The following is a 14,607-nucleotide window of genomic DNA, read 5'->3' as shown; positions in this document are numbered from 1 at the left end:
ATACCAGGCAACATCCTAGTAAATCTCCTCTGCACCTTTTCCAAAGCTTCCACATCCTTCCTAAAATGCGGTGACCAGAACTGCACGCAATACTCCAGGTGCGGCCGCACCAGAGTTCTGTACAGCTGCAGCATGACCTCGTGGCTCCGAAACTCGATCCCCCTACTAATAAAAGCTAACACACCATATGCCTTCTTAACAGCTCTGTTAACCTGGGTAGCAACTTTCAGGGATTTATGTACCTGGACACCAAGATCTCTCTGCTCATCTACACTACCAAGAATCTTCCCATTAGCCCAGTATTCTGCAATCCTGTTACTCCTTCCGAAGTGAATCACCTCACACTTTTCCGCATTAAACTCCATTTGCCATCTCTCAGCCCAGCTCTGCAGCCTATCTGTCCCTCTGTAACCTACAACATCCTTCGGCACTATCCACAACTCCACCGACCTTCGTGTCATCCGCAAATTTACTAAATAAAATAAAATAAAAAAAATCCCAGCCTGCCATGTGAACTCCTCAGATATCTGGGGAAGTATGCATAACTCCCAGCTAACACTTTGTGAGGCATTGCGGGGGCTGATATGTGCACCCCTGTCCACGACCTCTCAATAATTTGCCAATAGGATTGATTACCAATAATGAGGATGAAACTATGGGTATGGTAGTGTAGAAGTTATAGACCCATAGAAAAATTACAGCACAGAAGGAGACCATTCAGCCCATCATGTCTGTGCTGGCCGAAAACTAGCCGCCCAATCTAATTCCACCTTCTAGCACCTGGTCCATACCCTTGCAGGTTATGGCACTTCAGGTGCATGTCCAGGTATGTTTTAAAGGAATTGAGGGTTTCTGTCTCCACCACCGATCCAGGCAGTGAATTCCAGACACCCACCACCCTCTGGGTGAAAAAGGTTTTCTTCATGTCCCTTCTAATCCTTCTACCAATCACCTTTAAATCTGTGCCCCCTGGTAATTGACCTCTCTGCTTGGGGAAACAGGTCCTTCCTATCTACTCTATCTAGGCCCCTCATAATTTTTCACCCCACAATTAAGTCACCCCTCAGCCTCCTCTGTTCTGCAGAAATCAACCGTAGCCTATCCAATCTTTCCTCCTAGCTGCAACTTTTAAGCCCTGGCAACATTCTTGTAAATCTCCTCTGTACTCTCTCCAGAGCAATTATGTCCTTCCTGTAATGTGGTGACCAGAAATGTACGCAGTACTCCAGCTGTGGCCTAACCAGCGTTTTATACAGTTCCAGTATTACATTCCTGCTTTTGTATTCGGTACCTCAGCCAATAAAGGAAAGCATTCCATATGCCTTCTTCACCACTCTATCTACCTGCCCTGCCACCTTTAGGGATCTGTGGACATGCACTCCAAGGTCTCTCACTTCTTCTACTGCTCTCAATATCCTCCCGTTAATTATGTATTCCCTCGCTTTATTTGCCCTCCCAAGTGCATGACCTCACACTTCTCTGGATTGAATTCCATTTGCCACTTTTCCGCCCACTCAACCAAACCATTGATATCATTCTGGAGTCTACAGCTATCCTCTTCACTATCAACTACACAGCCAATTTTTGTGTTATCAGCAAATTTCCCAATCATGCCTCCCATATTTAAGTCCAAATCATTAGTATATACCAGAATCAGCAATGGACCCAACACTGACCCTGTGGAACGCCACTGGAAACAGCTTTCCATTCACAAAAACATCCGTCAGCTACTACCCTTTGCTTCCTGTCACTGAGCCAATTTTGGATCCAACCTGCCACATTCACCTCTATCCCATGGGCTTTCATTTTACTGACCAGTCCGCCATGCAGGACCTTGTCAAATGCCTTATAAAATCCATATAGACCACATCCACTGCACTACCCTCATCAATCCTCCTTGTTACTTCCTCTAAGAATTCAATTAAGTTAGTAATACATGACCTTCCCTTAACAAATCCATGCAGAGTATCCCTGATCAATCCGTGCCTTCTAAGTGGCAGTTTATCCTGTCCCTCAGGATTGATTCTAATAACTTTCCAGATGTTACTGGTTTCATAACTAGACGGATAATCCAGAAATCTTGAGTTCAAATCTCACTATGGCAGTCTGGGAATTTTAATTCTGTTAACAAAATTGGGAAATTAAAATCTGGTATCAGTGAAAGTGAGTGTTTGTTGTAAAAACCCAGCTGGTTCACAAATGTCTTTCAGGGGAGAAAACTTGTCTTCCTTACCCAATCTTGTCTATATGTGATTCCAGTCCCACTCCTGCATGGTTGATTCTTTACCCTTTGAAGTTCCTTCGTATTCACGAAGACCCACCATGTATAAGTGCCAACCTTGCCAGTGATGCCTATAAGAGAAGCGATTTGTTTTGGGAAAAAAAGATGTAGTGGAAGGAGATCCACCAAAAAAAATTCCTCCAGACCACATAACCTCTGCTCTTAGTTCTGAGAAAGCCCACTCTACTTAACCAAAGGTCTTCTCAGCAAGTAAAGGAAGGAAAAAGTAGAGAGCTTCCTACCAGTTGTAGCGTGCAAAAAAAAAAATGAGCGAAAGACATGCATTTATATAGCAACTTAACGTAACTCTCAAATGTCTTAAAGTGCATCACATACCATTGATTGCTTTGAAGCCCATTGTCCATTATTATGTGGGCAAACTTGACAGTCATTTTGTGCACAGCAAAATGCCACAAACAGGAATGCAAGAAATTAGCTAATGGTGCTGCTTGAGGGAATGATATTAGCGAAAACACTGAGGGAACTTTTCTGCTCTATTTTGAAAAATGCCTTGGGATCTTTAACATCGACTTGAACATATGAATAGAACCAGAGTTTAAAAAGAAAGAACTTGCATTTATATAACATCTTTAATGACCTCATGAGGTCCTAAAGCACTTTACAGCCAATTAAGTGACTTTGAAGTGTGGTAATGTGGAGAAATGTAGCAGCTAATTTGCACTCTGCAAGGTCCTGCTAACAGTAATGAGTAGATAAGCAGTTTTAGTGATGTTGATTGAAGAATAAATATTGGTCAGTACACCAGGGAGAACTCCCCTGCTCTTCTTTGAATAGCATGATGTACTCGGGGTGAAATTGGACCCGTTGTGTCCGTTTTCTTGGCCCGTGGCTTCTTATATCATCAAAGAGGAAATAGCTTTGAATAAAATCCTACTTAAGAATGAATGAATCCTATTTTAAAGAAAAATCTAATGGCCTCTGCAGAATGGGGGAGAGCTGTGACGATACAATACATAAAAGCGTCTTTCACATCCTCTCACCGATCACTCACCTCTCCCCTTTTTTTTTGTAAATAAATCATCATAAATCACTGTTACTCATTTGGTCCCATCAGCACCTAAGCATTCTTCTACCACTGTTCTTCACATAAACACACTTCTGTTTCCTTCCTGTACACAAAGCCCAAGGGCACTGTAAACATGGGCCTCAGAACCTTGATTGCAGGTGGTTTCAGCTGGCTGGGTGATGGGAGGGTGGGTAATTGTGTCTTGGAGGATGGTGAGGATTTTTAGAATGTAAATTTCATTGCTGTTTCTTCTCAATCTTAATGACTGGTAATCAGCAGCTGTAAAGCTCGAGGAATTTCTTTGGAACAGATTAGGTTTATTGGGAGGCATTTAGTATGTGCTAACAGATCCATTCTGTCCGAAGTGCATTTGTTGGCATTCCGGTATGTACACGTAAATTGATTAGAATATATTTATGTTCAGTAGAAGAGTTAGATGGGTGTATTTGTACTTTTGATTGGTCTGTAACCAGGGAAATTTAAGTCCAGATTTTGCGTCCATAATGAGAAACTATGAAATAACTTTCTCAAATTAAACATGTGTCCATAAGTCTCTGTGATAGTATTGTATGAGCCGATGCATTAGCTGTGTTTTACTTGGGATACTGAGACTTTGAAGAAATGTTTGAGTTCTGTTACCTTTCAGTATATCCCAAAATGCTTCAGTTAATTCCCACATGGAGCTGCATGTGTCCAGTCAGTGCCAGTGTAAACCAGGTCCAAACAGACAGATGTTCAGAGAATAGACTAATAATTGAAAATGCACAACAGGTCAGTCAGTATCTGAAAAAAAAAAGCAATATTTTGGATGAGGAGACCTTTCGTTTTGATTTGTGTCTAACATTGACTCCCATTACCCTAATGCCTCAAAATACTCATCCTTTTTAAGTCGTTATATGGTTTTTCCCTCACTGTCTCCCCCGCTTCTCCTCAAAGACCGTTCTTAAAATCCATCACTGCTAATATTTCCTCCGGCTTGATGTATAAAGGCAAATTGTTATTAGTCGCATCTGGATGCAGAACTGCTTAAAGTTGAAACGTGAGGCAACGAGAAGGTAAGTTTATGTAGGTTTTGGACAGTTTGTGCCAATTATTTGGTGAACTTTTGTATTTATTTAATGAGAGTGCTAGGGGATGGCATACTTTTCCACTTATGGCACCTCGTGCATTCCCGAGCAAGAACCGCTCAGGTTAACGCCTGACTAATGGAATTCAGTGTGGTTGGTGACACTATCCTTTGGCTATGTTGTTGTTCTCGTCATTTAGGTAGATGTTAAAGAACCCATGCCCTCATTGAGAAGAAGAGCAGAAGTTCTCCTGTTCTGGCTTACTTTCTTCCCTCAACCAATGTCACCCAAAAAACAGATTATAGCATCTTGCTGTGTGCAAAGTAACAGGCTGTATTAGAAGTGCAGTAATTGTTATGTGGTCATTGTAATTTTTTGTATGTGAATTTCTTTGAAATATGGTGAGAGATGTGGAAATCTGGTGTTTTGAGAGGTTGGGCAGGTGATTTACTGGCACTGCGCTATCTTCCCCCACCACCCCCCCCCCCCCCCCCCCGCCTGCTTATCTATCTTGGCCTGTCTGAAATCACTGATTCCCTGTATCTCCGTGTACTTACTTAATCTTTTTCTTGCACTATATGTATTTGAGTTCTGGGTGAGTTGTCTAGCTGTTTATCAGGATTGAGGGGAAATCTTTTTGGTGAACCCTTGTCTTGTTGTCTGGTCCAATGCGTTGATGCCTCAGCTGTGGTGCTTGTGATGTTAATGCCAACATTAGAAAAGTTGGAGAAATCGCAGCTTCAATCTAATGTGGAGGCACAGGTGGATTTTGCATACACTGATCAACATGCAAACCTTTGGAGCAGTGAGCCAGATCTGTGCGCCACAATTAAGCAATGTCCTGTGTCTGATCAATAACCATGAAATTGGGGAGTTGGATATGGCATTTCTTTCTGACTCAGCTGTACTATTTTGCATTTTTACCTATTGCATTACAGTACTTTCACTGCAATCACTTTTGTGTTTTACTTTATATGCTTATTTTTCTTGCTCTTTCCCTCTCTCGCTGTTGCTCACACACTCTCTCTCCGTCCTTTCATTTCAATTTTGTCTGTGTTTCTGCAGTCCTCCCTCTCTCGCCTTCGCCCCCTCTCTCCCTCGCCCCCCCTTCACCCTCAACCCCCCCCTTCACCCTCAACCCCCCCCTTCACCCTCAACCCCCCCCTTCACCCTCAACCCCCCCCTTCACCCTCAACCCCCCCCTTCACCCTCAACCCCCCCCCTTCACCCTCAACCCCCCCCTTCACCCTCAACCCCCCCCCTTCACCCTCAACCCCCCCCCTTCACCCTCAACCCCCCCCCCTTCACCCTCAACCCCCCCCCCTTCACCCTCAACCCCCCCCCTTCACCCTCAACCCCCCCCCCATCACCCTCAACCCCCCCCCCTTCACCCTCAACCCCCCCCCCATCACCCTCAACCCCCCCCCCCTTCACCCTCAACCCCCCCCCCTTCACCCTCAACCCCCCCCCCCTTCACCCTCAACCCCCCCCCCCTTCACCCTCAACCCCCCCCCCCCTTCACCCTCAACCCCCCCCCCCCTTCACCCTCAACCCCCTCCCCCCTTCACCCTCAACCCCCCCCCCCCCTTCACCCTCAACCCCCCCCCCCCTTCACCCTCACCCCAGTTCTTCACTTTGTCTGTTCCATTGGGGCCCCAGGATCTGTGGAAGACTGAGACCTGGTCTGACTGGAGGGAGTGATGCATGTTGGCCTGTTGTGTTCTTGCTATGACAGCTGGCAGCGCTGGCCGTCTGATTTTTTACTTTTCATTCCGTCCACACAGATCAACAGATTCTGCTTTTTCTTCAGTCAGCTATTTGGAGGGCCGTTTGAAATCTTGAAGTGAGCCAGATGCAGCCTTTGGGCTGAAGTTTGGACACCCTCAGTACAGATCACTGGAAATTGAATCAAGCTAAAACATGGGAGCTGCACAGCTCCAATTCACGTTGAGCACAGGACAATTTGAGCATAGATAACAAAATTAGCATGCATGTAACTGAGTTTGGTGTGATCAGCTCCATAATTTCATCAGGTTATATAGACACTGTACATTCAGCTACTCTCAGACACACATGGCACATATCAAGTTTACCTTGTCTCAGGGTCAGTTATTTAAAGCCAGAACCATTTATTTTACTATGATTGCTAATATCCAGGATCTCTCGGGGAGAAACATTTGCTCTGGAGACTGCTGCATTGCTGGAACATCTGTGGTTTATTACAGTGAATACCATGTATCTTATCTGTTACTGTTCTACTTTCAGCTTTTCGAATGATCCCATATCCCTTGGAGAAAGGTCATCTTTTCTATCCATATCCCAGCTGCACAGAAACAGCAGACCGAGAGTTACTGCCATGTATGTTCCATGATCCAACCTTTTATACCTGATGAATGTTGCTCGTCTCTTCCAGTAAATTAAACCGTAAATGAAGTTTAAAAAAGTAACAGTCATGTTTTAATAAATTGGTAGAATGTTATGTGGCTACTCCAGCTACCCTTACCTTTACTTCAATGCTGCTGAATCCCTGATTCATGCTTTTATCATTTCAAGATTTAACTTTGCAAATGTTCCCCAGCTACTTCCACCCTCTGAGAGCTACAACCTTTGTTTTCATCCATGCAAAGTTCTACTGTCCTACCACTATCCTTCCTCCATTGCCCATCTCTGCAGAATGAGCATGTAATCCAGGCCAGCATTCCCAGTGTTGTACTGAGGGAGTGCTGCCCTGTCAGAGGTGCCAACTTTCAGATGAGACATTGAACTGAGTTCCTGTCTGCCTTTCAAGGTGGGCAAAAAAGAAATATCCCACAGCACTTTTCAGTGAAGAATTGTGGAGTTCCCCATTCTCTGGTGCAACATATAACCCTCAATCAACACCAAAAATTAAATACAGACTAACTGGTCATTTGTCTCATTGCAGTTTGTGGGACCTTGTTGTGTGCACATTGACTGCTGCGTTTGTCTACCTAACATTAGTTACTACACTTCAAAAGTAATTAATTGGCTGTAAAGCACATCAAGACATCCTGTGGATGTGAACAGTGGTATATAAAGGCACGTTTTTTTCTGTCTTCAAGAGCTGCACCCTTTTTGTTCCCCCCAGATTTCTCCAGGAACTCACCCTCGTTTACTTGGATGAGCTCCTTGCCACCTCAATAAAACCAGTGGCAGTCCCTCTATTAAACATTGTGTCCCTGTCCTCTGGAGTGCCATTCCTAATTCCCTCCACCTTGCCACCTCCCCCTCTGCTTTTAAAAGCCTTCAGCCTTGCTTTTGGGTCTTCTCCCTAACTTTTCCAAATTTCCTCCTCACTCTGTACAATTCTGAGATGTCATACATGAGGACTTACGAACGTATGAATTAGGAGCAGGAGTAGGCCACTCGGCCCTTTGAGCCTGCTCCGCCATTCAGTACGTTCATGGCTGAACTGTTTACTCACATTCCTACTTACCCCGATAACCTTCCACCCCCTTGCTTATCAAGAATCTATCTACCTCGGCCTTAAAAATATTCAAAACTCTGCTTCCACTGCCTTTTTGAGGAAGAAAATTCCAAAGACTCACGACCCTCTGAGAGAAAAAAAATTCTCTATAGAGCACTATAGAAATGTGAATGCTATGATTAAAATTAGTACTCAGAATTCATAAAGTTTTGAAGAAAATGACAAATACAGATAAAAGCAGTTTTCATGTTGCAGGTTTAGCTTTGAACTTTTCTCTTATAATTAGGTCAAAAAATGTCCAGACAATTCCCACTGAAAATTCCTGGCATACTGCAGCAGTAAAAGGGTTCACTGTTTTACTGTTGAGTAAATAAATGTAAAATTGCGCTCAGTTAAGCTAAGTGATAACTTTAATTACTCAATGAGTAAGGTAGGATTCGGGTACCCTTCATAATACCCAAGTTATTTTAATGGCCTAATGTATTATAATGAAGCTTAAAGGCTGTGCCTTATCAGTGCAGGAACTTGATGCTGTGCTTCAGTTTGGAAAGGAATTGCTTCAGGGCACAAGTACAGATTCCAGCAGAGACCAGGGGCTGTCTTGGTATTCATAACATGCTGGTTTTGCTAGTGTCTCCAGCTCAGCGTACAAGGTTTCTATTTGGTTTTCCATGTTGTACACTGTAATCCTGGTAGAGGACAAGCATTTGCATAGCTCTTGCTGTTTGTATATTGTGCTTTGTCTGTCTGTCAAAAGGATTTGAGTAAGGGTGACCTTCACAGGCATCCACAAAAGTGAATCATGGGGTTGTAGTTTCCCATTTCCAAGCAGATGATACTTTGTGAGGAAGAAAATTCCTACCTGAGACATTGGGTCAAATGGTCACTCGATTAAGATGATGATCTCATTGCTTCGAAGGAATACCCCCAGGGACTGATTGCTGTTCAGAATGGAAAAAGAACAGCACCAGCTCTTTACAGTTTAATTGGCACCATAAAGGAACTGTGCTTCTCAGCTTTTGTCAATTCAGCCAAATATACTTTCGGCAGGTTCATACCTGAAGTTTTTCATCTGTATCTATCAACAAAACCAAGTGCACCTTATTTTTTTTTAACAGCTTTTTCATCTCACCTCATTTTAAAAAAATTTGCATATCTCAACCCCACCAATATGCTTCTCTACTCCTTTAAAAGTTTTACCATTTTGTGTGTATTTGCTGTTGTTCTGCCTCCCGAGCTGAATCACCTTGCATGTTAAATTACATATTGACATCTATCTGTCCAATCTAATAACCTATTTGTGCCTTCCTGAAGTTGGTATTAAGGGACTTTAAGAAATGAACAGAGTGGAGATTCAGCATTTCTGCATCCAGCTACAACATTGAGCACTATGAGACCTGTTACTAACACGCCAGATCTTGAATTGTTAGAAAGAAAGAACTTGCATTTCTATAGTGTTTTTCACAACCTCAGGATGTCCCAAAGTGCTTTACAGCCAATCAAGTTTTTTTGAAGTGTAGTCACTGATGTAATGTAGGGAACAGCTAGTAGTTTCCTTTTATTTATACATCGTGTACTACAAGCTGTGGGACGTGCTCACCTCTACATTGATTGTCTAGAAATTCTTAAGGGTGTGTGAAAGTCTATAGTTTTGGCCAAGGGGGGCTTGTGGTTTCTAGGTACTTTGAGAAAATACATACACAGGGACTGTTTTCACTGAGATTCTCGGCTGCCATTTTGTTGCAATTCTCACTGATTTGCCTGGCATTGGAAATGTATTAAAGGCAATGGAGAGATGGAGGAAAGAGAGAGAAATAACAAGATGCAGAGAAAGGAGGTAAGCTTGTAAAACAAAGTGGGGGCAGAGCTTTAACCCCCCCCCCCCCCCCAACCCCAAAGAAGGGTGGGTGGGGTGGATAGAAATTTCAAAAATGGAAAACCCAACCTGCCCACTTTGGGTTATTGTTGGGAACGATGACTAACCTGCTGCCCAGAGGCAGATTTTTAATTTAAATACTTTAATGAGGCTGCATGCTTCAAATTTGTAGCTATGCTTTAAATTCAGTGACTGCATGCGGGTTTCCCAGGGTTCAGGAGACCCATCAGCTGAAGAAACCAAGAATGGCCGGATGCAACCGATAAGTGCCTGGAGGAGCAGGAGCATTTGCCCCTGCACCCCCCACTTCCCCTCCCCGCACCAAGCAAATCTGTTGCCCATTGCCCGCAATCAGACCTTCATGAGGTACCTAGGTAACTTCTCACCACTCCTCTCCATTCCCAGCCTGTGGCCTGGTGCAGCAACTTTCCCATCCAGCAGTCTGTCAGCCGCTCAATTTGACTGGCTGCTGGCCAGGTTACTGAGTCCAAAAATGTAAATCGGGTCCTGCCTTAAAATTCAGCATTTCCTAGCCTTCTGTAAACATCAGGGCCAAAAAAGTCAGGAAAGAGAAATGGGAAAGAAAAGCAATTTGAGAGTAATTTGCAATTTTTTATGTGAGATTATGAAGAGATATTTGCAAGCAAACAAGAAAAATGAGCGAGCCCGAAAAGAAACCAATAGCGCTGGAAATAATTAACCGGTTCATCAGTGTCCAAAAGAGAACCTGCAGGTTAATGTTTCAGGTGTGTGGCCTTTTATTGGAACGGAGGATGAAAGAATGGAAACCATTTGATTGGGTGTCTCTCAGCCGCAGTGATCTACAACAAGATTCTGATCATGTTATGCTAGCACTGCAGCCTGGAACGCAATTGTAGCCACACCAGGAATCGTTTTACATTCACTTTCTTTGACCGATTATGGTCTCTGAGTAAAAAATGCCTTAATCCAAGAATTTTGGCGCTGTGAGTGCAGTCAGACAGGATCTCAATTTAGACTTCTGATCTTGCTTGTGAGCTGCAACAGTTATTGAAGAGGCAAACCCTTACTCCTGGTCTGTTTAGGCCCTGACCATTTGTCTGAGAGGTCATAGTGCAACATTGTACCTGCCAGTTTGGGCAAATATTCACTTAAATGAAGGAGTTTTTGTCCTGAATTCTGTATAGTTGATTTGTTGTCTCTATTGCTTTTACAAGAATAGGAGCACCTTTGTATAAATGCATTGCATTTGGTTTAGCGTAGCTCTTACTGTCATAGACAGTGCACTTGTGATGAGCAACTTGGAGCAGAATGATATTGGTTCAAATTCTTGACCCATTTGTGTTGTGTTATGGGGAGATGGGAGTTATAGGAGGATTTCTCCTCATCTTGAAGCAGAAAATAAGTAAGTGCCTTCGATGGGCTGGCACTTGAGTGCCTCCACGTACCCTGCTAAAACACAGCATTGCAAATTATTAGCGATTAAACGAACCAGCTCTTGGTCACAAAGGCACGGGGCTGAGAGAAGGACGTGCATCCTTCATAATAAACAGGCAAAGAAAATTATCAGAACGCATAATGGAATGTTAGAGGGCTAGAATATAAAGTGAGGAAGTTTTGGCTGCAGTTATACAAAGCCCTGGTTTAGACCACATCTGGAACATGGTGTACTGTTCTTGGCACTGCATCTTAGGAAGGATATAATTTGCCTTAGAAGACGTACAGATTCATTAGAATATTATTAGGGTTCTAAGGGTTAGGTTATAAAGAGAGATTACATAAATTAGTCTTGTATTTCCTGGAGTATAGAAGGTAAGGGGTGATTTGGTTGAGGTTTATAGGATAGAGAGATTTTTTTCTCTGCTGGTGGGAGAGTCTGGGACAACAGGACATAACTAAAATCAGAGCCAGGCCATTCAGGAGAAATGTTACGAAACACTTCTTCAGTCAAAGGGTGGAACTCTGTCCTACAATAAGTAGTAGGTGTGGCTCAATTAGTAATTTCAAATCTGTTATTGATAGATTTTTGCTAGACAATGGGTATAAAAGGATGTGGAGTCAAGGCAGGTGTCAGGAGCTAGGATACTAATCAGCCATGATATCATTGAATTGGGGAACAGGTTTGAGGGACTGAGTGGGCTACTCCTAATCACATGGGCAAATATTGACGTTTGTTCATTGTGGATGGATAAAGTCCTGGAATCTCCTACCTAACATCAGCACAAGAACTGTGGTAGTTCAAGGAGAAGGCTCCCCATCTTCCCCAGGAACTAGGAATGGGCAATAAATGCAGCCTTGCTAGTGTTACTCATGTCCTGTGAAAAATGTTTTTTAAAAAAAGCACAGGAGAGTCTCTGTTATTCACTGAAGGTTACAACGCATCCTTAAAATGAAGGGCTATCTTTTGTTCTTTGCTTGTCTAGCTTTCCATGAAGTTTCAGTTTATCCTAAGAAGGAGCTCCCGTTCTTCATCCTGTTCACAGCGGGACTGTGTTCATTCACTGCGATGTTGGCACTTCTCACGCACCAGTTTCCAGAGCTCATGGGCGTCTTTGCTAAAGCTGTAAGTATTGCCATTGAAATTCCCAGGCACTTGTATTTTACAGCTTACTTGTGAATATATTCTGTTTTGTAACCAGCGTAGATAGATTGGAGAGTTGGGCAGAGAAATGGCAGATGGAGTTCAATCAGGGCAAATGCGAGGTGATGCATTTTGGAAGATCCAATTCAAGAGTGAACTATACAGTAAATGGAAAAGTCCTGGGGAAAATTGATGTCCAGAGAGATTTGGGTGTTCAGGTTCACTGTTCCCTGAAGGTGGCAACGCAGGTAAATAGAGTGGTCAAGAAGGCATACGGCATGCTTTCCTTCATCGGACGGGGCATTGAGTACAAGAGTTGGCAGGTCATGTTACAGTTGTATAGGACTTTGGTTCGGCCACATTTGGAATACTGCGTACAGTTCTGGTCGCCACATTATCAAAAGGATGTGGATGCTTTGGAGAGGGTGCAGAGGAGGTTCACCAGGATGTTGCCTGGTATGGAGGGCGCTAGCTATGAAGAGAGGTTGAGTAGATTAGGATTATTTTCATTAGAAAGACGGAGGTTGAGAGGGGACCTGATTGAGGTGTACAAAATCATGAGAGGTATAGACAGGGTGGATAGCAAGAAGCTTTTTCCCAGAGTGGGGGTTTCAATTACTAGAGGACACGAGTTCAAAGTGAAAGGGGAAAAGTTTAGGGGGGATATGCGTGGAAAGTTCTTTACGCAGAGGGTGGTGGGCACCTGGAACGCATTGCCAGCGGAGGTGGTAGATGCGGGCACGATGGAGTCTTTTAAGATGTATCTAGACAGATACATGAATGGGCAGGAAGAAAAGAGATACAGACCCTTAGAAAATAGGCGACATGTTTAGAGAGAGGATCTGGATCGGCGCAGGCTTGGAGGGCCGAAGGGCCTGTTCCTGTGCTGTAATTATCTTTGTTCTTTGTTCTTTGTAAGTAAAACTTGGAAAACATAGGCTACTAAGAGGCAAGAATTCGAGAAAGCTTTGAATACCACAAACCTGAATCAAGAAAGAGGGAAGGTGGGGATGTAGTAGGGAATATGGGATTAATGTAGGATTCGTATAAATGGGTGGTTGTTGGTCGGCACAGACTCGGTGGGCCGAAGGGCCTGTTTCAGTGCTGTATCTCTCTAAAGACCTAGGAGCTCCAACTGCATCTGAAAGGGAAGAGAGAGGTTAACGTTTTGTGTGGAGGCTTTTAGGTTTTTGATTCTTGGGAACAGGAGGAGGCCATTCAGTCCCTTGAACCTGTTCCCACCATTCAATGTGATCATGGCTGATCTGCATCTTAACACCATCCATCCGCCTTGGCTCCATATCCGGGTTGTCCAACCTTTTCAGGTGGAGGGCCGCATTGCGATTTTTGCTCGGGCCGGTGAGCAAATTTCGAAAGATAAAGGCATTAAAAATTTATCTTAATAAAAACAACAGCAACTGTTCATTTTTATGAAGAAGCTTTAAATGAGAAGACTAATTTATTGACTTACTTTCTCGTCACTATATTGAAAACTGATTTAGTGACATACCTGCCATTGTTTTTGCTTTAATAAGTAGTCTCTCTCTGCTCGCACACTTTATGTAGTGATGCAGAGTATTCTGGATCGATGTCCACCTTTCAGGAGAGACCTTGATCACTCTTTCCCCCTCTCCCCATGCTGTGTGTGTGTGTGTGTGTGTGACATTCTCTCTTCCCTCCCCCCTCCCCTCTAGGGCTAGAGGACACAGATTGAAAGTTTTGTGCAAAAGATGCAGGGGGAATATGAGGATGCACTTTTTTACGCAGCAGGTGGTAATGACCTGGAACTTGCTACCCACAAGGGTGGTGGAAGTGGAGACGATCAGTGACTTCAAAAGGAAGTTGGATGGCCATCTGGGAGAAATAGACTTACAGGGCTACGGGGATTGAGCCAAGGGGTGAGACTGACAGCATAGCTCCGTGGAGATCCGGCTTGGGTCCGATGGACAGAATGGTCTCCTTTTGTGCTGTAAGTAAATGACTCTCTCACTCTCTCATCTCCCCTCCACACTCTCTCTCTGTCTCTTTCTCTCTCTGTCTCTTTCTCTCTCTGTCTCTTTCTCTCTCTGTCTCTTTCTCTCTCTGTCTCTTTCTCTCTCTGTCTCTTTCTCTCTCTGTCTCTTTCTCTCTCTGTCTCTTTCTCTCTCTGTCTCTTTCTCTCTCTGTCTCTTTCTCTCTCTGTCTCTTTCTCTCTCTGTCTCTTTCTCTCTCTGTCTCTTTCTCTCTCTGTCTCTTTCTCTCTCTGTCTCTTTCTCTCTCTGTCTCTTTCTCTCTCTGTCTCTTTCTCTCTCTGTCTCTTTCTCTCTCTGTCTCTTTCTCTCTCTGTCTCTTTCTCTCTCTGTCTCTTTCTC

General features: G+C 43.7%; 1 protein-coding gene across 7 annotated transcripts in view; it reads left to right on the top strand.

The window, feature by feature from the left end:
• The window catches only part of LOC137383986 (suppressor of tumorigenicity 7 protein homolog), a 190,288-nt gene that overhangs the window by 164,229 nt on the left and 11,452 nt on the right, over positions 1–14,607 (top strand). For all 7 annotated transcript variants that reach the window (XM_068057498.1, XM_068057493.1, XM_068057494.1 and 4 more), the window contains 2 exons: positions 6,641–6,733; positions 12,099–12,238. In XM_068057498.1, the coding sequence (XP_067913599.1) occupies positions 6,641–6,733; positions 12,099–12,238 (233 nt within the window). The remainder of the gene's footprint in view (positions 1–6,640; positions 6,734–12,098; positions 12,239–14,607) is intronic.

The sequence above is a fragment of the Heterodontus francisci genome, chromosome 25 (assembly GCF_036365525.1).
Source record: "Heterodontus francisci isolate sHetFra1 chromosome 25, sHetFra1.hap1, whole genome shotgun sequence".
Lineage (NCBI taxonomy): Eukaryota > Metazoa > Chordata > Chondrichthyes > Heterodontiformes > Heterodontidae > Heterodontus > Heterodontus francisci.
The sequence above is the reverse complement of the archived record's forward strand: the minus strand, read 5'-3'. Positions and strand labels throughout refer to the sequence as shown.